We start from the raw sequence: 26,932 nt of genomic DNA on the forward strand, positions 1-26,932 counted from the left end.
GATACAGATGCAGCATTTTTCAAAATTGTTGGTAGTGATACATTTCAGCAAGTCTTCCTCTTAATCTCTAATTTTTGATGGTGCCAAAAGCTGATGTTGTTCCTACTTGATAACTAGGAACTGAATTTACAAATATGATTCCCATATCTGGTAAGCACTATATTAAAAAAAAGAAGACAAAATATTCTTTAGGGAGCTTAATAAAAGATTGTCTGTTTATCGTCTGTTCATACAAATAATTGCAAATAAATTCCTTTAGAAATATCTGATTTGATTAGACACTTAACTCACTGCAACGCTTTTAGATTGCTCTTTTGGGTGCTTTGGGCGGCGGTCATCATTCAGGCAGAATTAAGAATGAATAGCATTAGATTTTGTCACTGTCTTTAAGGTGAAGAGAATAGGAACACTTAATGACAAAATATTAAGTGTGGCATTTGGAACAATCTGGTAAGGATATTATTTCAAATATTTCATTGGTTCAGTTTCTGCTTTTAAATGAAATCAGAAGTATAGTCTGTACTAGAATGATTCTCTTGGTTATATGATCCCTAAGGTAAAATTCCCAAAGGTAAAATATGGCCTGATCTCTGGGCCAACATGAGGAATCTTTTTACCAAGTGTATAAAACAAGAACTGCTTATTTCTTGCTCAATTTAACTTTGTTCTGCCCTTTAGAAAATCAAACTTGTTACCAGTCCTGATTTTCTTTTTTTTAAAAAAAAACTTTATCCTACTAAAGTAAAGATTCCTGAGAGGTGGTACCTTTTATTACAAGAAGACATAAGGATTATTAAGTAGTTGTGTGGTGAAAACAGTTGAGCCTCATTCTGGCAGTTGTTGGAAGTCTACTACACAGCATTTCTGTAGCTAACGAGTAGCTTGTCTGTATTCCTTTGCTTAAAGTATAGGTTTGTAGTAAAAGAAGATGAATGGTTGACTAGTTCTTGAATGTATTTTCACTGTTTTGGACTATAGAAAATACAGACTAGAATTTCTATGGAATATATTTTCTATATACATTTCTATATTATTTTTTGGTCACAGGAAAAGCATGGCCTAACTTGCTTGTAGAGTAGCATTTATAGTCTTGTTTTATGTTATGTTAATATTCTGAGACTGCAGTAGATTCAAATGAACGCATTAACTGGACTTCCAGGCTTCTTGTAAGAGGGATCAGCTTTTCCTCAGAATTCTTGTTTTATTGCAGGTAGACAAATTCAGCTGTATACGAACATCCAGAGTTAGCTGGTATCCCTTTCACTCCTGTTCCTGTGCTTTTTATTACTTTGAGTGTGAACATGCAGAGGTGCCCGTTCAATTAGGAAAGACCAAGTGCAGGTTTGGAGTAGAGTTGGAATTGGAGTGTGTATGCTGAGTTAGCAGAAAAAGAGATTATGTCCAACCTGCCTGCTGCAAAATAACTGTAGGACCTTTTTATTTATTTTTTTAGTTAGTTTTTAAAAATTTTTTATTACTAGGAAACATCGGAGAGAAATTACAGAAGATGGTTTTGAACTTATTTAGTAGCTCGATGATTCAAAAAGGAGATTCTTGTTTGGGAAGGTGTCCCTGTTACTTCCTTTCTGCTAATTCTGGTGTTTGGTGGATTCTTCAGTGATCTGTTTCAGCTCAGTAACCTGGAAGAAAGCTGATCAAGCAAAACAGAGAAAAGGTTTGAATAGTCTTTTGCTCGATAAGTGAGTTGAATTGGCTTACTAGGCAGAGCTGGTGTGAGAAACATTCAGGAACTCTGCAGCTGGGAGTGAGAAGACAGACAGTGATGACATTTCTCAGCCTTCAAAGGAAGGAGAAGTGGTACAGCAAAACTGACTTTTTGGAGTAATGCTCTTCCGATGGTCCAGATTTTGGATTTCTTCTGGACTTCTGTGTATAATTTGGGATATGCAGTCTCCTTCCTTTAGAGTAGTGAGCTGTCTTGTAGTGTCTAACATTTCATAGCTTTCATAAGTATTGTTGTTTAGCTTCTGGTTTGCTTTGTTGATTGAAAGCTCTGTTTTCAGTTTATCTCTAGTAAATACGTATCTTGGCATTTGTCATTAAAGAAGACTTTTAAATAGGGCATCTAGTCATTCCAAAGTTTAGGAATTGATCTGTGCATCTGATTGTTGGCCAGAATCTGTTAAACTGAGAACTGATGTCTTTTGAGAAATCGTTATGAAAAACTCGGAAGTCCAGTTTTTTTCGTTGTTCTTAGTATTTCACTGAGATGTTTTTAAGAACAAAAATGCTGTCCCCCCAGCCCCCCTTTAAACTTTTTATCTTTCATATTCTTAACCAGATGAGAAAGTTATATTAGGAGCAGATTATTTCAGAAAGAGAAGATTGTTTAGTACTGTTTGCTTAAGTATGGAAAGAACTAAAACATTGACATGGGGTTGTGAACCTGTAAAACTAGATGGGCCTTTTGGTTACTTTTCTTGCAAGAATGGAAAATGATGGAAAGGAGACAGGAAACTGAGTTTACTTTGCAGTTTTACTGACTGCTGCTCCTTCTCTAAGTGGGCAAAATTCAGTTTACTGAAATGCAGAAACAGAGTTAATTTTAGTAAGTTTCTCCAATACAAGCTGTGTGATTGATGATCTTGAAATAATTTGGCAAAGTCTCAGTAAATATGAGAAGTAGGTTGCTTAAATACACTGGTCTCTTGATACCAATTTAAAACTTTAATTTAGGATCTCCTTGCAGTATTGGAAGTTCTGAAGAGGTGTCCAGATATCTAAATAATTTGCTTTTCTCCTTCATCATGCAATCAGCAGTACCTCCATGCTTCACTTTAATTTCATTACTGACCTAAAGGGGAAGTATTGCAGGTGACAGAGATTATTCCCGAAAATATTATGAGTTTTTTTAGTTGTTGTTAATTTGTACCTTGAGGAGTTGAGGGTTGATGGCAGCCACTTACCTAGCTGGAGTGCAAAGCCCCCAATATTTATGTCCCCATTTGAAGTGCGCAGCTACAATTGCAGTTCACTGTTAAACTTTTTGATTTTTTTTGTTTTGTTTTTAATTTTGAGAGGAAGCATGACAGTTGATACCAGTAATGTTGCTGCCTTTTGAAGCTGAAAAAATATACCAACCAAGATCTTTTCATTCAATACTCATCACATTAATGAGAGAAACAAATAGAATTTGCTCACGTAAGCTTTTCCGGCAAATTGAAATGTATTCAGCATGCACCCAGACTGTTTAGAATAGTAATTATAACTAGTGTTACTGCCTGTATTTCTAGTTCCTTGCTACACTGTATAGAGCTTTATAAAGGGTAGAGTGCTTGTTGGTACTTTAAAGAACACTTTACTGTGTGATAGTCTAGTTCCATTTTCTGTAAGAAAATCATGTTGAAATGAGTTTTTAAAGTGTCTCTGATGGACAGAGAACCCGAAAAAGCTCTTCTATGCTCTTCTGTGGGGTTTTTGTTTGTTTGGTGGTTGGGTTTCTTTTTTAACACAGCACAATGTAATTGAAAGCGGTCAAGCTCTTATCAAATGCTCCGCAGGTCTGGTGGCAGGAGGGGATTGACTATTTGCCTATGCTTTTTTCTTTTCCTTCAAAGATGATTTCAAAAGAGAATTGTTTCCGCTTGCAGCCAGTATGTGGGAACAGGTGGGTAAAAGAGTTAGAGGGAAGGAGACAGAGACTAGCAAAAAATATAAGCCTGAAAGACTGTTTCAGGTTTTGGCTGCTTTTGTGTTCAACGCTTATAAAAACAAGTCTTGAATGTTAAACGGAGAAAGTGAAACTTTTCTACTCCCGTTCGACATAGTAAGTGTTAAAATTTTATTTCCCTTCTAGTAATGTAGCCTCAGCTATATGCCATTAGTAGTTCTGCATGGCTCTGATTTAATGAGCAATGGTTCTTCAGCTTGGGCAGAATATGGTTCTGAGCAAGTAATGCTGGAAAGCAGTAGTGTAAGCTGGTGCGTAGTTGAGGCCTCATCTTGGTTCTGTTTCAATGCCTTGTGTTTAAAGTTGAAATACATTTTAGCATAGTGGGGGTGGTGGTAGTGGGGAAGCAGGGAGGGTTGTTTGTGTGTAGGGATTTGTGTTTGTCTGATTTTTTTTTTTTTTTTTTTTTTTTGTGTGTGGTGGTGTTTGGAGAAGGTGGTTCTCTTTAAGATGTATTGAGATAAACCGTGAAATAAAATTCGGATAGTGACTTTATGGGCAGCAAATTTGATGTTATCTTCCACTGTAATATCTAGTGGAACACTATCACACTGAAAAGAAATATTCTGTTAATATGATACCAGTAATCCTAGTATTTTTAGTGTATAAATTGAATGTATAAATGTATAAATTGAAATCCTATTTCAGTCATTCAGAACATGGGTGTGTTTCTGAAGAAGTGTATGAGTTATGTGATGTAAAGCTGCAGATGTGACCTGGAATGTGCTGTGCTGTCATATGTCTTTTAAGTAGCTCTGATACGACTTAAGCATAAGGTTGTATTATATATTCCACTAAATGATCTCTTGTGTTGCATGTAACTTTGCAGAATTACTTACAACTTTTCATGCCAAGTGTGTGGGTTAGGCTGAGCTATACCAAAAGCTTCAATTAAAACAGTGAAAAAGTTTTCAAGAATGAACATGGGGGAAGTCTTAATATTTTAAAACAAAAAATACATTTAAATTTGCTCTGAGAGGTTGCTGAAGTGAGTGCTTTTATCATTTTGTCTAGCAGTCTTTCTAGATTCAAACGAAACAGATTGAATTTTGCAAATGCAATTTGCAAATTGCATTTGAGCACTTCAGTGTCCAAAAAACTGTCCTGCTGAGTATGTGCTGCACCTCCAGCTAGTTTCTCTTATGGCGCTGTCTTGCTGTGGACAAGTATGCTGTGTCTCAACCTGAGCAGGCCATGTAATGGAAGCTGTCAGTCTTGGTGTATCTGGGGAATGGACTTGAGAGAATTGACTCACTTCCCTGTGTTTTGAGCAATTGGCTTGCTCTCTTCTGAAACTTCAGCTTTTAAGAAGAATTTTTTTAAACAATCAGGAAGATGCTGTGTTTGGACAAACAACTCTGATGGTGTAGCCATCCTTCATGTTTTGCAGACTGTTCAGAAGCATAAGAGAATGTTGGGTGGGAACTAGAACTGACCGAAGAACTGAAGGAATGTAGAATCATATCTTCCATAGGTAAAAAGTGGGACTCGAGTAGGGAGAAAAGACTGTTTGGGAGCAGGAGAGTGTTTGGGGTGAGGAAAACAGCCAAAAGGATTTGTCTGCTAGAGGAAACTGCTTTCTAGAGCCTGGAGTAAACCTGAAGTTTTGGAGTCTTGCCATGTCTTTGCTGTCAGGAAATATCTGTGAAACCCAGAGGCAAATTGTCTCATTCCTCCTCTGCTGCTGGACAGTATCTCCTTGTGCTGTCAGTTAATACCTTATTTCATGTGGCAGAGGTCTTTGAATGTAAAAATGCCAGCTTAGCTGACTGGTTGAATTTAGCAATTTGACAGATATGAGTACAATTGTTATGTGGCAGTAAAACTGATCCATAAGATGCACACAGATGAGGACTTTCAGGCGTACTTTTTTTCTCACAGGAAGAGCGATGTTTCTGATACCAGCAGGTCTCAGGCAGCAGTTCTCTGAAGTTTGGGTGTTTTTTTTTTGTTTTGTTTGGTGAAGGAATAAGGACCAGACCTATCTCTGTTAAAGGTGCAGTATCCTACCATCTTGCTACTGGATTTGAGTGACTGTCACAGGTGACTTGTAGAATAATGGTGAGCTTATTAAGAAAATAAGGGATAAGTAAGGAAGAGGGAAAAATAACAATACTTCATGAATAATAGTCACAATTTTCTGAAAACTTGTCAGTTATCTTAAATACATGGCTTAACACATCTGTGGTTTTATTATGCTGTGTATACATATTGTGCTGGATTTTGCTGTCTCAAAGTGAACTTTGTGTAAAAACAAAGAAAAATCCACCAAACCACCAAACGAACCCAAACAAAACCCAAACCATGTTATACAGAAGTTTTATTTCATTAAAAGTTTGAATACCTATTAAACAGACTTTCATGCCCTCAAGTGCATTGTAAAGTCATGTTCCCTTTTTTGATAAACTACACTGAAGCATACTTATAGTATATCCGGTTTTCAGCTTAAAAGCTAAACATATGTGCTGAGCGTTTTAACAAATACTCATGCTTGGGATATGGATTCTAGAATCAATTGTCTTGAGTATCTTAGGGAAAAATAATCACATTTGCAAGCACTCACTTTTATTTCTTTATGATGTTTCGTGAAATTGTTCATAAAGCTCTCCTTCCCAGAAAAGTCCCTATTCCTTCAGGTTTTTTAGAAAATAACTCTTGGTGTCGAACAAGAGAATATTAACTTCAAGACATAATAAGGTATAGACAAAGACCATGTATATTTATTTACATGGAAAGAAGCATTGTGCTTATTCTTGAAAGTGATACCTTATTGATGTGTTGTCTCAAGGCAGGGCCTAAATATCTGGTAATAGTAACAATTCCTGTTACTGATTAGTAATAATAATTGTGGATTAGAAATCTGAAGAATAATTTCAGTTAATAATGGCATTTTTGCTATGTGTTTTGGAATCAAGAGCATATGAGAATATAGTAATATTTCCTAGGATAGTTACATCGTGCAACTCTAAAAAAGTTAGTCGTAATTTGTGACAACGTACCAACCTTCTGAAGAGGGTGCAATTGATGTCCAAGGAAAGGCTGTGGTTTTGGTTTTTTTAGGTTTCAGCTGATTGCCGTTGTGACAGCCTACATAAGCATGCCACTTGGAATCTCATGGCAAAGTGTGTAAGTTACCTTTCATGTACCTGTGAAGTGATGTACCTTTAAGAAGGTATCTTCAAGGTAGTTTTGACTTGTACCGAGTAAAATACTCCGAGGGCAGTTTTGATTATGGCTTCCTCACCTGTCAAGGCAGATCTGCCTAATGGGGGCCTGATGTTGCATGCAAATCAAGTATTGTGTGAAAAACAGAAAATAAGGATGATGAGAAGGCCCACCCTAATCTATTTTACTCTAATTACTGACAGAAGTAAGAGTAGTATCACTAACCAAATACTTACTACTGTTTATGGAGTAGGCAGGCCATCTACAGTCTCATAATGCTTAATGAAAGCTCCGTTATGGTTGAAGGGAGTGAACATAGTTCTGTGTTTATAGAAATGAGAAGACAGAGCAGATACCGATACCACTGTAGTTTTTGGAAAGTGAGTATCTATCTGTCATGTAAACGTTAAAAAAGATTGTGAATCTACGTATACCTCTGAAAGTCTGATTTTGCCATATAATAAAAATACTCTTCATGGAGGTTTTTGTAGTTGTTTTTGAAGGAAATGAAACTTTGAAAGATGGTCTGTGTTTTAACATACCCAACTGCAAATTAGATTGAATGTTCCATTCGCTACTTGGAATAACAATCAATAAAATAGGGCAAATAACAGCTAAAACCCTTTATTGCAGTAAAAGAAACCGAAGTAGCAATGTTCTTGTTTCTCACTTGCTCAGAGGTTGATGCTTTAGTGGTAGTTGGTTCTCTTCAGCAAAGTTTTGCTGGCTGTGCATGTTTAGAAAGTTAGTGGCCTTGCTGATTTCCTGCCTGCTGGTAATGTGTTGAGTCAGATCGCTGAACTAATGCATGGTACAAAAGAATGGATAACAGTAAGATTAGTATGCTAAAATATCTCTTCAGTTTAACTTTTGTTCAAGTCTGGAAAAATACTCGGATTTAATAAAAATTACAATTACTAACAGCCTATCTTTTAGCCTTGAAGTTAGGCCTCAATCATGTAAAATTTAATTTGATGATTGTCAGGTTTCAGTTCCCTGGAAAAACATCTTTACATAGGTATATTTGTCTTTTAGAAAAGTATTGAAGTGCATGTATTTGCAGTGAATTCAAGCACACGGATTTTTTTTCTCTAGGTTGATGAAAAAAGAGCAGCTTTTCAAAGCTGACTGGTTATCTTAATCACTTCAATGTGAAGTTGAAGTTGTTTAACAATGTTCATAGAGGAACTCAGTGACAGTTTTTAAGTAGTCGTATTTTCTGTATATACTCTCTAGCATAAAGAGAAGCATTTTTTTTTCTATCCTTCCAACACCTTGGTTAAAGTATTTAATGATGTTGCTACAATTTTTTACTTGTATTTCTCAAATACAAGTTTGTGACACTGTGCTTGTATAAGAAATTACAATTTGCAGTAAGGTAAAACAGAGCTTATTAGCATATGTAGTGTTCTTAATGGAGTCTTTTTAACACTGGTGCTTGAAATAAACTTAATCTTACTGTAAATATGATACGTATGGGTCATATAGCAGTTTGGTAAACTGTCTGCATACAGAATTATTTTCTTCTTGGCTTGTGACCTGTCTAATTTGTTGTAATTTGAAGACTCTTTTGGTAAGGAATTCTTATTCCAAGCTATGTATCATAAATGTTAGCTGAAAACAGATAATGTTTTGATTTTAACAATATTTTCCCCACTGAAATCATAATTTGCTGTGGTGGGTTCTTTCAAAATCATGTGTCCCAAATTCAGAGGGTTTTTTTTACTGTTACACTTGTAGCCAGTTAAAATCTGTTTAATTTTACAGTATGTGTCACCCTTTTAACTCTTATTCTGGTGGCAGTTGTCAGTGAATTGATAATGAGCAAACTTCTCTTTCTTGTGTGTGTGTAGTTTGGCTTTTCTTTTTAAATGATCCAGATATTTTCTGTCTTCAGTATTTTGTGTGAATGAGGATGGCCAAAATTGTATGCAGTGTTTTAACACAGTTGTTTATGCAAATTTTGCATTCGTTATTGAAAATACTATACAGAGCTACACCAATTAAGATACGTGCTCTTCCGCTGCTGTCACTGCTTGGTCCCTCCTGGTCAGTGTGTGATTGATAAGAGGTTTTGCATCCTGTCTCTGGCAAACAGAACATTCTTCATTTGAGGGAGGCGGAACCTCCTAGTTTTGCAGACTTTCACTAATCCATTTTTAGAGATCATTCAGTTCACCCTTCTTGAGGTTTTCCATTGCCTTTGGTCAACCTCCTTTTGATTGTCACTTGGTTTTAGCTTATACCTTGAAGAGCTTTTCTAGAAATTGGCGTTTTTTAGTTAAATTCCATGCAGAGTGGTGCATGGGAAACTAAACTTACACTGCTCTGTTTCCTTAACCACTCTTGGAGTTATTATGTTAGCCTGGCACAATCTAACTTTGATAAACTTGTATGCTTTACAGATTTTCACATGGGTATTTTAAGTTCTTCAACATTCTGAAATTTGGCATAGTCAAACAAACAGACTAATCTGCCTGTCTGGAATATTTATTTTTGAACTAAATTTTGGAGGCTTTTCCTGCGTGAACGACTACGTTTCGTTGTTGTACTTCCTACTCAGAGGTTCCAGTTTTTTCTCTTTCCGACACCTCTTCTGTTCAGATGATTTTGCTATTATAACAGATTCTGTTACTTCATCAAAGTCACCTGTTTTGAAATGTAAGCATAAATAAAAATTGTTGTTTTTCGGTTTGATTTGCTGACCTGTCTCCTTTGAAGTCTTCTGCTTACTAAAGCTAAATCAAAACCAACTTTCTGTGTTGGTTCATCAATGATGTCACAGATAAATCTATAAATTTATCACATGTAGGAATATTTGACTACCGCTATATTAAGTCTTGATGTCTGTGCTAATTAAGCTTTGTAACTTAATAAATATAAGATAAAAAGTGTGTTGGACATGTATAATCTTTTAACACAGATGGGTAATACTTAATTTAGGGCTGTAGTTTGGTCAGCTGTGTTAAGTGTTGCTTAAATGTTTGGTTCCGTAGAGATTGTGATTAAGTGGAGATTTTGTTTATGTACTGCCTAACTCTGGAAAGTCTTCCAATACTTAAAATTTAGTTCAAAGTTGTATGGTGCATGTTGATAATGCACTTAATGTCAGAGGAGTGCAATAGTTAATGTATTTAATGTGGGAGATGATTAATTTGTCAGTGTCAGTCTTGGTACTTGTCAGCCAAAACTTTTTACTTTATTATAGTCTTGTGAGTAAAATGCTGACAGGGCCAGGGTAGGGCAGTGTGTATAACAATACTGTGTGATAGGGAGCAGTGTGTTTAAAAGTGGGATTGTATTACTGTCGTACATGATCAGTTTTAAAAAAAAAAAAGAGTAAATTGGGAATGAGAGAAACTAGTCAGCCCTATTCAGATGCATTAGATTCCAGTTGAAGTAATGAAAGTTGTTAGGTCAGCCTGTTAGGAAATAATACTTTGTATATGTAGAGACATTGCTTTCACAAATACTGGATCAGCTTTGTTTTGATATGCTAGCAGGTTAGAATTAGAGATGTTCACTTTGTAACCAAGTCATCTGTTTATGATTAGATACATTTACTTTCTCAGTTTTTGATGCTTCATATCTTACAGTATTAGGTAAATTCCTTAGCTGATAACCAATGATCACTTTTTTTTAGATGTCACAGGTACAAAAACTTAGTGCCAAAATCCAGGTTCTTATAATAAGCAAGTGTCTTCATCAGCATGTCAAAGTCAGTATATTGTTTTTTATGAAGAATGCATAACATTAATTCTTCATGACTAATCAGCTGACTAATTTTTTTATTAATCACAGAATCACAGAATCATTTCGGTTGGAAGACACTCTCAAAGTCATCGAGTCCAACCATAACCTAACTCTAGCACTAAACCATGTCCTTAAGAACCTCGTCTAAATGCCTTTTAAACATCTCCAGGGATGGCGACTCCACCACTTCCCTGGGCAGCTTGTTCCAATGCCTGACAACTCTTTCCATGAAGAATTTTTTCCTAATATCCAATCTAAACCTCCTCTGGCACAACTTGAGACCATTTCTTCTTGTCCTATCACTTGTTACTTGGGAGAAGAGACCAACACCCTCCATGCTACAACCTCCTTTCAGGTAGTTGTAGACAGCGACAAGGTCTCCCCTCAGCCTCCTTTTCTCCGGGCTAAATAACCCCAGTTCCCTCAACCGCTCCTAATCAGACTTGTGCTCCAGGCCCCTCACCAGCTTTGTCGCCTCCTCTGCACTCTCTCTAGTACCTCAGTGTCTTTCTTATGATGAGGGGCCCAAAACTTAATAAAGAATTCGAGGTGCGGCCTCAGCAGCGCTGAGTACAGTGGCACAATCGCTTCTCTAGTCGTGCTGGTGACACTATTCCTGATACAAGCCAGGATGCTGTTGGCCTTTTTGATCACCTGGGCACACTGCTGGCTAGTATTTATCTGGCTGTCAATCAACATCCCCAGATCCTTTTCTGCTGGGCAGCTTTCCAGCCACTCTTCCCCAAGCCTGTAGTGCTGCCTGGGGTTGTTGTGACCCAAGTGCAGGACGTGGCACTTGGCCTTGTTGAACCTCATGTGTGTATGATCTGGATATCTAGCTTTTTTTAATGTATCAGGTCATCGCTGTGTGCATATACTGTAGAAGATTCAGTTTTATGACAAGGAAAAAGGCTGATACAAAGCTATGCGAAAAAATGACAGAGGACACAGGATACGCATCTTCACTTTCCAGCAATTCCTGAAATACTTCATATTTGCTGCAAAGTTTTGTGTTCCCTCAGATTACCTGTGTGTGGAAGATGTAGGAAATTTCATTTGTCCTTAATTAGTAAGAAGACTCCCATGACACTACTGTGTTAGTGAATAGTTAATTATTCTTGGGTGATTATGGAAGTAAAAAAAAAGCCCTCACTCCTTTCATACAATAAAGAGTGCATTAACCAATGGAATGTTTTCTTGTAATTGCTAACTCTGTGGAGGATGGTTGTGGATGGCTTCCAAAAGATTGAGAAAATAACCTGCATGTGCATTATGTTATTCTTTGCAAATGGCGAGTGTTAAGATGCACCATTGGAAAGCAGGAAAGAATCTGTTTAGTTCTTTCAAGTAGGATTTTTTTTTTTAATTCACTTTCACTACTCGATCTCCTCTCAGTTTTAAGAATAAACAAAACTGAAATTTAGATAACTCCATCAGAGTTTTAATTCTCTACTAAACTTCAAAACTGATCATTTTGCAGGGTCTCTACCAGGAATTTATTTAGCTTGTTTTGTTTTACAGGTTGAAAAAATAGCATCTTTTTACTTTAGGCACTCCCTGCCCATACTGGCAGGATAGCATAGGGTGTGGGATTTCTTTTCTGATACTGAAGGGATTCTGATGTGAATTAAGCCATTGTTTTCTCAAGTGCTCAGTAGAATTTTTTGAGAGAATGTCTTGGCTTGAACTAGAGAGCTTCCACAGTTACATGACTGCATAGTTGTTCAACATAAATACAATTTATTTCATATACTGAAGATACCTGTAGAAACTGGACAGCAATTGACTCTGTTGCGAATGGATGAATTTAAACATAGGGAGCATGGAATAGCACCTGACTAGAGAAAGTCCATTTTAGACCAGTCAATGTGCACTGTTCACAAAGAGCAATTCCAAAACCAGATACTAAACTGAGGTAAAATGTCTTTGTTTAAAAAAATTCACACCTGAGGAACTAAACGCATAGAAGTTCTGTAGAAGTTCTGATATTGTTAAGCTGATGTTTTTAAATAGCAACAAGTGATGTTGATGTTTAAATGTCATAGAATGGATGGCTCTTTTCTTTCAACTTTCTGATCATGATTAATAGTTTGTACAGAATTGCATTACTGCTGATTCTGCTGCATCAAACATATCCAAGTCCTTTATTATTACGGTTAGCTGCCAAACAATTGAGTCATGCTAGTGGGTATGGAAAAATACCAAAACCACACCTGGAATAGATTTAGCAGCTGGACCGATGAGTAACTGTGCTACTTGTACCCAAGCATTTGTGGGCAGCTTGCTGCTAAAGGGAGCTAGAGTAGAGGATTTTTGAAAGTGTAATAATTAAGCCTGCTATGAATGTGAGCCACCAAATCTGGTTCGGCAGTTGTGCTGTGCTGATGGACTTTACAAGTGGAAAATGTTTTGAAGAGTTTTATGCAGTTAATCGGTGTTTTAGGGAGATTTTGTAACAAGCAGAACAGTGTATGTTCATTTACTTTAACTGAGTTATTGTATAAGCTTGATCTAATGCTGAGACTTAACAACGCGATTAAGGTTTTGGATTAATTTTCATTATTTTTAATGTTGACCTTTAAAACACTTAGTTTTCCTTGATTCTTAGAAGTTTAGTTGAGTTGTACTGTTTTCTGTCTATCAGGTAATTACTCATCTCAAGAAGCTTTCAGTTTTACAAAGATACTCATTTGGATGTGGATGGATAGTGTATGTCAGTCACTATTATAGACGATGTTATTTGGAGACACCAAGTAGACTGCCGAAAGGCTTGTTCAGCTATGCTCTTAGGAACTTTGAAGCTGATTTTTATGTTAAAGTTTTTTAGATTTTTTTTGAAGCATAGTACTGGGATATGAGGACACACAAGACTTCATCTTAAATGTACAGCTTTTTGAGTTTATCAAGAAAATGAAGGGACTGTATTTAATCTTTATATGATTTTCATAAGTGAATGCAGATTGCCACTGTCAAATGTAATGCAGGGTTGATGGACTTTTGATCAGACCTCTTCTAGTTGTTGTTAAATATCTTCATATTAAATAATGTAACTGTGAGTTTTAGTATATGGAAACAAATGCAGGACTTTAAAATTTGCTAGCTAATTATGGCAGAGTTCAGTGTCATGCTGTAAACCAAAACTGCTCACGTATGAAAATTTTTCAGAAGTGGACAAGTTTATCAGCTTTGGTGCTTGGTCATGTTTGTCTAAATTCTTTTTTTTTTTATTCTGTGGTGGTTTCTGAAGGAAAGCTGATGGGACTCTTGTTTGCCTCATGGTCAGGCATTTCACTCATTAATAGCTGAGGGTGGGTAGAGTAAGTGCTTGCCAACATTTTAGTCTGTACACTGATGATGCATGCAGGGTACAGCTCCATGTGGCACAGTATTAAAAATGACTTGGTTTTTTGCTAGCGTTGCTATTTCTGCTGCATCAGCAGTAGTAGTAAACAGCACTGGTGTTAACAGTGAAGACTGTTGAAATTGTGATGAATAAAAACAACTATTTCTTTGCCAAGTAAGCATGCTAAAGCTGCTAGATTAGAAAACACATGAGTTGCAGCGTTCCACCAATAATAAAGCACTTAAAAGCTTTCTGTTGACATTTATACAAAGAGAACAGATGAGTATGCTGTATTTGGTTTTGAAGTCAGTTTGATGCAAACCTTAACAACTGCCCACAACAGAAGGAGTTTCGCAGGCTCTTCTTGCAAAAAGAAATGACTGAATTTTGATACCGAGAGTGCTGACAAATTGCTGAAAGTGCTGCCCACTTATCATTGGACTGACAGTTTAATCATTGAAAGTGTACCGCTAGATTGGGCTCAAAGGAACAAAGGAGAAGAAACTAGAGTTTCCGAGGCATTAAAAGATGAATTAAAATTTGAAACGCAAACACTTTTTTGGGGGAGGACACACACTGCTGCGTGACTTGCATGCCATGTTCTCAGTTGTGGTGTCCAGAAATCAGATTTTCATTTTTTTCTGAAAGTGGTGATTAATACAGTGTATAAATGGGGCAACATAATGTTCTTCTGGTTCTTGTTTTAATTATTTATAATAAAGGTTGTATTTAAATTTGTTATGTGCCAGGTCAACAAGGTTCTTTTGAGGCAGGCGATGAACATCAGCACATCACTCATCTTGTAGTTTGAGCGCATGCTCTGTATTAGCCTTCAGAATGCTTTCAAGAGGTTATAATCCACCTGTCTTCAGAGATATTTCATTAAGAGCAGGATATAATAGTTATATACTTTTTCTGCTTTTTTAATCTCCATTCTTAGTTACATTTTTTCAGGTGCTTTGTTTACAATATTGTTGGATGCTGTTTGAAGAAAATACTGTGTATTACATTAAACTAACTGGTATCTAATTGCAGTTGTCTAATCGATGGGTAAAGCTTTAATGGAACATGGAATGGATTGTCTGCCTGGACAAATCCTGGATCCATATTCAGTGGGTTTAGATCCTCCAAAGTGGTAATTGTGTGTCTGTATGCTAGAATGTTCGTAGCATTCATTTACTAGTTTGCAAAAGAATTGGAAAAAGTCTATTTTCTTGCTTAAAAGTACTCTTACATTCCTAAACTGATGATGCAGCAGCAGTTGTGTACAGTAAAAATATTTCATTAAAATATTAACTTTTTGCACACATCTTGCTGCATTTCACATTTAAAAAAAAACCCCCAAAACAAAAGACAAAACAGAAAAAAACCCCACCAAAACCAAACCAAACAAACAAAAACCAAAACAACACCAAAGGAAAAAACAAAAACAGGCAAAACCCAACCAAACAGAAACCAAAACAGCACCAAAGGAAAAAACAAAAACAGGCAAAACCCAACCAAACAAAACATTAATCTTCTTAGGGGTAAAGAATGAGAAGGGACTTGAATCAGTTGTTTTCCTGGCCTGCCCGCTCAGCTCCATGCATGTGGATCTTCTGAATTTGAGTGGGCTTACTCAAGACATCTCTGATAGATAGGTATCAGAAATTTTCACTTTTCACAAAAAAACTATTGTGGAAATATTGAAGATGTTACTTATGCTTAGTTTTAGTGCCATAGTCTGTAAGAAATTAATTTATTTTAAGAATTAACTTTTCCTGTCAAATACTTAAAATTATGCTGTATGTAAAAAAAAAAAAAAAAAAAAAAAAAAAAAAGGTGTCACTGATATTTTGGGCATAACTTGATTTCTGTAAGAGCATAGAAAACTGAAACTGAATGTTCTATGAATCACTGAGATCCAAGTACCATGTAGGTTTTTAGCAATTTGAATGTAGCTTTTTCTCACCATACCCCTTAAATTTTTAATTTTAAAGAATCTGCTCGTAACTTTTTTCATATGGAAACTAGCTTAAGAGTGTGGTGCTTTGCTTCCTTAAGGAAGCGTGCCGACTGGTCTTACAAGATGGTTAGTGTTTTGATTCATTCCGAGTCGCTTACTTTACTGATTGTGGCTATTGCTTCGTTCCACTTATTCGCTGTGTATTGTAAAAATTAAGAATGATAGGCAAGTGGCTCTTCTGTGACAGATAAACACTTCGTATTTTCTTGAGTTTAAAGAGTTAAATTCTATGTGCATAGATGGCTTAATGTTGTGTTAGACTTGGGAAGGGAACATAGGCTGAGAGTTGTATCAGTTTAGCTTGGTTTAAATGCCTGTAACTAATTTGGAGCAAATTGTTAATGTCAGAAGATTTGTTTCAGTTCTTCAAATTTTTAGCTCTACTTTAAACTGCAGTGAGGAATGCGTTGGTTTAAAAACTGTGTCCAAGTCTGCTTTTTTTCCAAAAGATAAAGCTTTATAATTTAGAAGAAGCCTTCATGATGAGAAATTCTAAAGCTGTGGGCACTGGGAATGAGGGTGGTTTGCAACTCAAAGTGAGAGAGGAAGAATTTGAACCTTTTCAGTGATTTCCTGCTTTGAATATGCTTGCTTAGTGGTTTATGTAAACCCATTTTACATTGCAATCCAACAGCCTTAAACACATGTGCAGACTCTTATTTCCTTTAAGGGAATGGTAATTGACAGCTGAGAAGTGGTAACTTCCTGGTGGTTTTTAATGTGGTGACAAACATTCGTCTGAACACCATCCTTCATGTGCTCAAGAGGGAAGAATATTGCTAAGAGTTGTGAAGAAATCAAAGCAGCAATGTCTGTAGGTAAATGTAGTCAGTATAAAGAGTGTCTGGCTTCAGATCATGTCTTAGGTGTTAGATTGAAAAATACTATCTGGGGATGAAGGAAACAAAAGATTACATTATTTGCATAGTTTTCAGGGACAGAGGAAGAAAAATGTTCTCCTGGATGAGAATGCATGTCATTGCCACCATAGGTGACTATGTCATGCCATATTAAGGTGGAACAAGAGAACTATATTGAAAACGGTCTCTTTGAGTCTGTTTCTCCACTGCCTTGCTGTGAGCAAGACAAATTTGTCATTTACTCCTAAACTTATTACTTACAACAGACAGACCAAAGTACTGTTAAAGGTGAATAATGTGGATTTTGAAATTCCATATGAGTTTCTGCTTCTGCCTACAGTAGAGTACTTAGATCTTTTCAGGGGAGGCCTGTTACTGCATTTGCAGAACTCACAGGTTTTAGAGGTATGGTGAAGCTGCTGTATGTCTTTTAAAGTCATATCTACTATTATAATTAAGTATCTCTCCTTACTTAACTCTCTTAAATCCCTGGAGTGTTATACAACATAATTACCACTGCACTGTTAAGATAGGGGTAAAGTAGTTAGAACTGTACTTAGATGTTCACTTTGAAAGTAAAGCTTTCCTTATTTTTTAATCAGTCGGCTTCCTGTGAGATATCATGGTGGAAGAATTTGTAAAGAATTGTAAATGTGGACAAGCTAAAGCCTTGCAAATGAACTTGGGAAGTGTGATTTTATGAGAGACATGCCAAAGAAGCTTTTGGGAAGGGAAGATGAGGCATCTTCTTGGTACTGTGTAAGAAATGATGGGAGATGAATCTAAATAAAAGACTGTTTACTTGGGTTCCTTTCATTTTCCAGTGGGATGTGGTGTGCTTTGATGATGTGACCTTCCTGCTGTTAAGTATTTTTAAGTATATCAGAACAGGGTAAAATGGATACTCGCTAGAGGTGAGAGTAGAGCTTTTAGCTTTTGTAATGTGCTGCTGGTGAGGATTTCTGGAATCTTTTTGCACTTCTGATCAACTCTTGAGGAACGTGCTGGAAGTGCAGTAGCAGATAGTTCTATAGATATACGGAACTGCTTAGAGTGGTGAAGCTGAAAGATACTCGAAACTAGAGGCTTGAATTTGGTTTAATGGAGACTAAAAGGAAAGGTTATGTGATCAAAATTCAATACTTTTGTATGGACTCTTGTTGAGACATAAGACGTGTGATTAAATGAGAGTCATGTATCTGAGAATACTGCTGTTAGTCATTAGAAAAAATCTTAAAGATGTGTAAAAACATTCAGCATTGTCTGGAAAAACCCAGGATATATATTAAGAAGATAAATAACTTTAAGAGTTGTGTATTTGAGATAATGCTTGTGGTTGGCTGGGATGAAAAGTTGGGGAAGAAGATAGGTTGTGTTCTGTCCATAGCTAGAAGTGAAAGAGAGTGGGTTCCACTGGAGATTTGGTCAAATTATTTCATAATTTAAGCAGTAGTCCTTCAGTTCTGCCAAATGCAAGGCAAGTGAAGAGAGGCTCCTAGATAGTGATAGATACAAAAAGGGAATTTGGAGACCTGATCAGCAGTTAAAGAAAAACTGGGAATACAGGCTTGTTATTTCACCTACTGCTTCTGAATGTTTCTTCTGAGGTCTTAGGGAAAGAATCTAAGGCAAGAGAGAAGATAAAAGGCCAGGAAGCAGGAAGAAAGAGTAGCACTTGAGTAGCTGATGATAATGCTGATGATAATGAGTTCATGTAGCTGGCTATCCCTGTCCTGATGTTTGTCAGTGTTACCAGTGGCTTCAATGTAGAGAGAGGAAATAAAAACCTACATATGCAAAGAAAACTAAATGTCAAGTGTCTGGTCCTGTAGTGGAGTAGAAAATCCTGAGTTGGTAGGTGTCTTCATTCTATATAACATTTGAGGTGTGATAGATGGCTTAGGTTGCACACAAGCCAGAATTCTGTGATACTCCCCAAGTCAGCTTATCATACTCTGTATGTGTGTTCTGAATGTTTGGCTCTACAGTGTCACGAATGTGACATATGAGTACTTGCAAGGGAAAGATTAAAGTAAGTGCTCTTTCTTTGCTGTGAAAACTAGGATATCTGATGTTAGTGATTATATTCTACATGAAAGATAAAATTTAAAATGAAATTTTCAGTACAACTACTCTGTAGCTGCCAAATATAAATAAAGATGACCATGTTGCTACTTATGCTTCAGTACTTCAGCAGACTGCCTAACTTGTTTCAGTGGGATGTAAGTTAATGGAAAATCTGAAGAGAATGAGAAGGAAACGAAGTCTGCCAAAAGATAATATTTGTTCAAAGAGATGTGCTAAAGAATTTCTTTATATACTGAAGCCAGTACAAATACTGCTTGTAGTTATGAGGATTTTGTGCCTGTTGCCAAAATTGTCAGTGTAGAAGCAGCTGTGGATTTTTTCCTTTAGCTATGATTATATGATGACAAAATTTCTCAGTTCTAAACAGGCGTTAAGCACCAAATCATTATATAGTATATACAATTGAGTATGTCAGTTGCTACTGGAGAAACAACTTGTTATTGAATATGCAGAGTCAGTTTGTTAGAATTAATTCAGACTAACTCGGTTGAAAATTAGGTCTGTTTTGTTTGAGATTCGTCATTTGTGACATTCTCGCTCTCCCCCTTAGTTTTTTTTTAAGTGTTGAAATCTGAACTATAAATCATTTGCCAGAGAAGAAATTGATTATGAAACAGAGGTTACATTAATCTCTTGTCTGCTGCTAGAGTTTCAAGTGACTTCTTGTTTCTGTGGCTTCCTGTGGTCAGATGAAAACATGAAATTTCTGGTTTCGGTTTCATTTTCATTCTGAAGATTTTGAAAGCAGTTGTAAGAATTCTAAGTAAAAGAACTATCATAAGCCCTAATGCTTTGGAAACAATGCCTGTTTGTGTTAGTTTTCAGTTTGGAACTTAGTTAATGTGTTCATTTTAACTAATTATTTAGTGATATTGGAATAGACTCATTGAGAAAATTTTATACTAGTTGGGATTCCGTAAGTTACGAAACGTGGGGGTTTTTATTTGTATAGCAGCAGTTTAAATATCAGTTTAACAGTTCTAGAAATGAAATATAAGTGCTTGTTAAATTTGTTTTTTGGGTTAAATAAGAAACCTTTGTGTCCATTCTCAGATGTTACAGTTTAGTGAAAGTAACCTGGATTTGAATCAAATGAGACATTTTTAACTGCATTGTTTATAACTGCTCAACTACATCTTGGAAGTAAATATCTCAAAGTGTGAGTAATACAGGTGTAATTGCTAGAAACGGTACTTATAAGTCGGCTTATGACATTCCCTGGTGCTTTTGAGTTTTTATTTACAATGAAGTAGTAGGACTTCTGGGTGTATGTGGAGGTTGCTGAGGTCTCTGATACCAAGCTTGTCTTCATTTTTTTATTGTCTCACTGGATGTAGTCAGTAGAATGATATTTACTAGTTTATTTGTCACACTGTGTGCTCAGTAACTGCACTCTTGAGTTGTCAGATTTCTTATTGCTCAAAGATGCACCATTTGATTTCCAAATGCTATAGTTAATCTCATAACTAGGAAATAGTACTGTATCGATGCATTTTTTTTTTTTATCTTTTATGTTAGATGTTAGGTACAGATTTCTAATTTATTTGCTTTCTAGATGGTTTATTTAAAAAAAAAAAAACGTAAAAACTGGTTTTATACACCTTTTAAATGATGTGCACCATTTGTGTCAACAATGTGTTCTAAGGAGCTACACATAATTTTTAATTCAATAGCCGAATGAGATGAGTAGGTTGCAAATTTACAGACATGAAGAAAACATTTAAGATGGGTGCTGCAACTTAAACAAAAACCAAAACAAAACACCATGAAAAACCCCTAAACAAAAACCCAAGCATACAAAACCAAACAAAAATCCCACAAAAATACCTCAACAAAACGAGAATAGATTTTTCTTTCAATTTACCATGATGCTTATGAAGAGAGAAAGCAAATGACACTAAGATTTGGGAAAGATTAGAAAGCGAAGACTGTCATGCTAGATTATAATCTGTTACTGTATTTAATACCTAATATACGTTTTTCCCCCCACAGAAATTAGCAGAGTACGGAAAGACATGTATAACGACACATTAAATGGTAGTACGGAGAAGAGAAGTGCAGAATTACCAGATGCTGTGGGACCTATTGTACAGTTACAAGAGAAACTATATGTGCCTGTAAAAGAATATCCAGATGTAAGTATATCTTTTTAGTCCCTAAATTATTTTTTGATCCTTGTGGTCGTCTTTAAATGTAAATTTCATGTGATGCTACCCTTGGATCACACTGAATCGCTTTTGACAAGATACTTCTTAGGGAAGCAGTGTATGTTCCACTTGGTGGCTTGATTTGCAGCGAGTGTGAGTGGAAGAAGGTTGTGCTAAATACCAAACTAGTATGAGTTATAGAGCTGTAGATCTAAGATCTGAATTTTCTTGTTCATTCAGTACTGTAAGTCTTGAGACACCGTGTAGTGAGTTTTATGGGGGAAGTAGTTCTTGGGATGGTGTGTTTTCCTCTCAGTATGTATCTAAAAGTCAGTTGGAGAATCCTTAGAGGCCATATCTAATCTCAACTACTTTCTGTCCCATACCTGTGTAACCAGTTCTGTTGCATATAGCTGTATTTATTTTGGGGTTGTCCCCCTCCTCCTCCTCCCACCCAGCCCCCCTCCCCTCCTTAAGCAGAACTCCTTGCTTGCATGCCAATGTTACATTCTCCATTGGGTGTTCTGGTCTATTGTACACTTACCTTTTTGAGGAAGAATCGTTTCCTTTAGTTAGAAGAAATATTTAGAACTTCTGTGGTCTGAATGGTTTCTTAAAACAACTCAGGAAAGATAGTTCTATCAAAGTCTATGCCAAACGTTTTCATTGATCACTGACAAAATAAGAAATTGTTTTATTCCTCCCTAATAGAATTTAGAGATTCTGTCGCAGTGGAGGAGTGCAAGGTCCAAGTAAGGCATTTGCAAATTGAAGTGCTATAAAGTGGAAGAAAGTACTGAACAGCAAAAAATTGAAGTAACACTTGTGTAGTTCTGTGGCTTTTCTTTGTATCATTAATTAGATTAAGCTCTCCAAATTGAGTTTTATTATTTTAATGCTGCTTAGAACATACAGACCTCTAAGTAAACCCTCATTGTGCCATACTTCATTAAGAAAATTAAGTGCAAGTTGTTATTCAGAACAGAATATTTAGACAAATATCTCTTCTCCCCTTTCAGTTTTCATGAAGTTGTTTTATTGCTCTTGAATTAAAATACCTGTACTGGGAAAAGTGTTCAGAGAATTTGCATTGATAGTAAGGACACCTCTTTCTCCTTCCCTTCCATTTTTCTTCCAAATTGAATATATGTATATGCATATCTATATACGTATAAGTGCACATATATACATGCATACATGTTCGTACACCAAAAACCATGATTCTTTTGATGCTACTTGGAATTACAGATTTTTAAGAGGAACTGTGCCATGCAGTTGTTCCATAAAGCAATATAAGTAGCTCTTACTTAGATATCTGTACATATCCTAAAGTTATATTGCTTATTGGCTTTTTAAAACATAGCTTGGTTGTTGAAATCTTGGTTTTATAACTCAACAATGTATCCTTTGTGAAGAGTTGTCGTAGTTACTGGTTGTAGTTTTTACAGAACTCAATCCATAGTTGATGCAAGGTTCAACTTTCCAAAAAAACAATTGTCTGAAACAGCCTGTGTAAAGTCTGCATTTTTACTTCTGTACTAGTAAGTGGAAGATGCATAAAAATCTTGCTAAAGAATAACTAATTCTCTTTTGTATGTCATAGTAGTAAGGAATACCTTGCCATGATGTAATCATAGCCCAATAAATTACGTAACTGTTGTGATGGTCTGCTTTTCTGGCTCATTTTTTTTCCCATTGCAAGATACAATAATGCAGTTGTGTATATTTATATATTTTTTCTTCTAGCACCCTTGGAAGGTGTTAGATCTTTATAGAAATTTCAGTCTTAAAACTGATATTTGAGCTACTTAGCTTTTCTGAAACATATATGTACTCCTGAAATTTGAGAAATTATGCAGAAGGCACCCAGAAGATTAAATTACATGAGTTGTCCATAATTTGCCCTTCAGTTAAAAGTATATTCTCTCTACAGTTAAATCTTTATACACTCATTTAAGTGTTTGGTGTTACAGTTTGAAGGTGTTTCCAATTCATGAGAAATATTTTCTGTCAGAGTTTAAAAAAGAAAAAGAAAAGATGTCAGGAAATTTATTGATCTCTTAGGAAGCAGAAGAATGGAGGATATGCTATTGTTTGTGGGTGAATAGTTAAAAGTCTTTAGCATTTCTTATGCTTCAGATAAATGATTAATTTTCTTGAATTTCCCTAAAGAGCTGAGACTAAACTTTGTGTCTGATATCAATTTAAACAGTTTTTGGAATTAGTACCTACAAATGTTGGACTGAATAAATGTTTTCTATTATAATCAAGGCTTTATTATTAATAAGTACCCTGTTAACTCTGATTAATGTGCAATTCTCTGTTGGAACTCTTCTGTGCCTCTTCAGTAAAAATGTAAGAACTCAGTAATTATCACGTCTCAAGTAGCATGTCCTTTGAGTATACTGAAGCTCAAAGGCCAGCAGTGATAAACAGCTTGTGCATACTTTCTGACCATTTTAGTTAAAACTGTTTAATTACTACAACAGAATGATGAACACAGGGATTCATTTTACTATGGGGAACTTACTGACAAAACGTTTAAATCCTTTTTCAATTTGGTAATATCAGAATTTAATAGCATCCCTAATATGGATTATGAAAATGATAACATCCTCTTTATTTATTGTTCTGTTTCTTTTACTTAAGCTCATCATTCCCTAGTGGTAAACAGGGAAGGAGGCTAAAAGAGCTTCCCTTGTTTACCCTTGCAATAGGAAGGAAAGAGAGAATGTAACTGGTCTCTGTAAACAAACTTGGGCTGCAGGGAGGTTTGGCAAAAGATCAACTAGTAATACAAGTACAAAAGTATACGAAAGAACTGAAGTAGTTTGATTACTGATTTCCAGTCCGAATGAGATATTTGGAAAAACATTCTAGCAGAAGTAGTGGGAGGAAAAAAAGTTACTTTTGAGTTTGAACTTTCTTTATTTGTGAGACGCTTTATGCACTCTGTTTGCAAATGGTAAGGCAATGGATTCATTGAGAAGGGTCCCCTTTGTTTAGATGCTAATAAAACAGAGACATACATTAATATTTGTATGAAGCTTTTTTTACCTTTTCTGTCCAATGCTTTATTGTATAGCCTTCCATTACTAACCATCTGATTCACCTTTTGCAAGCTAAGTTTCTTTTGAGCCCTGGTAAACAGTAGCTTACAATTTTTGATGGTACCTTGCTGAAAGATGGCATACTTTGTCATAATTTTATTCAGAAATATGCCTGTCAAATCTCCAGAACATGTTTGTCCTGGGAGGCAAAAGGATGGAAGACATTGGAGATAAAAATTCTATCTTCAATCCTTCAGTCTCTGATAGTCATCTTGCAGGCTCAAGGTCAGTTCAGCAGTAGCAATGAACTTGGTCCATATCTCATCCTTGCGAGAGTTATTTCTTCCCCATTTAACCCTTCAAGCATTGAGTGCAATTAAGTTAGACAGGTGATTACCTAGTCATTTATCTGTTCATATTCTTACTCCTGTTTCATTTTTACTTTCAAATTATGCTCTTTAACTATTTGTAGATGTTCTGTTTTGTTTATGTGGATTAAAAAAAAAAGGCAGGCTAGAGGTAAGACAAATAAATACCAAGTAAATAGCACTTGCTTTGGCTAGGGCTAAGGCTATTTTCCTTGATATTATTCAAAGTAAATCTGGAAATCTAGGAAGAGAAATGGGTTGCATCTGGTACTGATACGCAAATTGAACATATTTGTTACGATACCATTTTGTTATGGTGATGCTTGTATTAGTAACTTCTTCAAATTGACATATATGACACTTCTAGTAGAAAGTAGTGAGTTATTTTTCTTGTTTAGTCACTATACAGGTCCAACTCATGAGGGTAGGAGCCCTCTAATATGACATTAACGCCTAGTGCTAAACATTTGGGCGACTTCTGTATACTGTGGATGAAGAGAAGTGTGTGTGTGTGGGGAAGCCAAATGCTGAAGGAGAATTGTAGGCTAGAAAATCAGTCTAAACAGTTAGTTTGTATGTGCCTGTTGTTTTTCTGGGAATGAAATACCTAAATTTCAGTTGGAATAAATTAATTTTACTAAAAATGGTTAACTTTGGGAATTACAGAATTTGAGATTGCTAAGGGTATGTCCAACTGAACTTTTTGAAGAACAAGTTAATAGTTAACATGTATCATGCTTGGTTTTGCTCACACGGAGCCTTTCATGATGGCTTGCTTCTCGATTGTAATTGTCTCTGCAGAGTTAGGCTTCCAGTGGGCAGTCTATTAGATCAGAGCTGTTTTCTTAATACCCTCTTCTGTTTTAAAATTCTGCATGTTATGCACATAAATTTCTTAAGTTCATGGACTACAAAAGTATTTGGGTATATAGTTGATCATGTACTACTGTGTTGTATCAGTTTGTTTATGCTTCCTTTTGCTGAACTGTTTCCCTCAGAACTTCTACTTTTTGTGTAGTGGCCCTTGCAAGATTAAGTACTGAATAGTTGTGTGCAAATACAAATGATGAAAGGTCAATTGTGAGGCAGAGAGATTTGTGGAATATTGATTCTGGTTTTCATTGTTTTATTGTTCAATCTGTTCTTTCAAGTGTTTACTGTAGTAAAGGGGGTTTTATATGGAGAGGAGGAGGTGCTTCGACATGACTTTTTGCTTGCTATTGTGAATGGGTCAGGTGCACTTGGGTACACCTGCTGAAATTGCTGCTAGTTTTTGTGAATTAACATCCTGTGTACTTTAACTAGGATTGGGGATTGCAGTGAACATGGAAATACATCAGTAAGGGCTAAAACCCTACCTAACACAGCAAGATAGAGCTGTGTTTCAAATACATACACGGATTTACAAATTACTCTTTAGGTGTCAGAATCCCTAGTAGATGCACTCGGTTATTTGAAGTCAAGAACAGAGAGCTTAAGTTGACTCCTCAAGGATGGGGTTTATAGCTGAGAAGTACAATGTTATAAGGAGGTCAGAAATACAGAAGAGAATTATAAAAGTTTTTAAATTTTTTTCCTTTGGTTATTATAATTGACAAAGGAGACCTAAAACACTGAGGTGCCATACTTTCCCCCAAAACTTAACCTGGCAATTACAATACTATGATATCTTCCTTTTCCCTCTTTTTCCTCTCCATACCTTGTGGTCAGAAACCTTTCAACAAGAATATTAGATATTTCTTCCTTTTTAGTAGCTCTGTAGATTAGGTGTTACTGTTTGTACCCTCAGATTTTTATGGAGTTGCCCTTGCAAAAGTAATTCAATACTTTCTTATCAGAGGACAGCATGAGTTCTGTAACTTCATATAGGTAGATCAGTGAAATGCAGGGCTTCACTAATTAGCTTGCGCTGTGTTTTTCTGGGATAAGAAGGCACGGAGCCTCATCCTGCATTGCTGTTAAAAGTAATTTTGAGTACCAGTAAAAATGTCAGCCTGATATTTTCCTTGAATCTCTCCTAAGTCATACACTCAGGTAAAAATCAGCCTACGTGTCCTCAATACTAAGAGATCTATTGTTTATCACTAAAATAAGTCTAACCATAAGCCTTGGGAGTGCATATTAATTTAAAAAAAAAAAGTTGCCTTTTAAGCAAGAATATGGACTAGTGTTTTGAAGACGTGTGCTGTTTTTAGGTTCTGCTGTTTCTGAAGTTCTTAACTCATTAATACTGTTTCAAGTTCATAGCACTTGTCAAGGAAAAGTCTTCAGTGTAAAGTTGCATTTATAGCATTCATTTCTGATGTGAATTTGATCCATAATTTAAAAGAACAGTATTGCTCTATGCATTTTCTTTGCAGATGTTGGTCACTTGGTCTTTTTCCGTGATTCTTGTTGAAAGGAAGATTGTACACAAATACCAGCTTGGGGAGTAAAAATTCTGTTTAGATCTTTCCTTCTTC

The 26,932-nt window shown here is 36.0% G+C and overlaps 1 protein-coding gene across 5 annotated transcripts in view; it reads left to right on the forward strand.

Moving 5' to 3' along the window:
• The window catches only part of QKI (QKI, KH domain containing RNA binding), a 158,939-nt gene that overhangs the window by 17,687 nt on the left and 114,320 nt on the right, over positions 1-26,932 (forward strand). For all 5 annotated transcript variants that reach the window (XM_065632649.1, XM_065632650.1, XM_065632652.1 and 2 more), the window contains exon 2: positions 20,898-21,040. In XM_065632649.1, coding sequence (XP_065488721.1) covers positions 20,898-21,040 — 143 coding nt within the window. The remainder of the gene's footprint in view (positions 1-20,897; positions 21,041-26,932) is intronic.

This window comes from Caloenas nicobarica, chromosome 3 (genome assembly GCF_036013445.1).
Source record: "Caloenas nicobarica isolate bCalNic1 chromosome 3, bCalNic1.hap1, whole genome shotgun sequence".
Taxonomy (NCBI): Eukaryota; Metazoa; Chordata; class Aves; order Columbiformes; family Columbidae; genus Caloenas; species Caloenas nicobarica.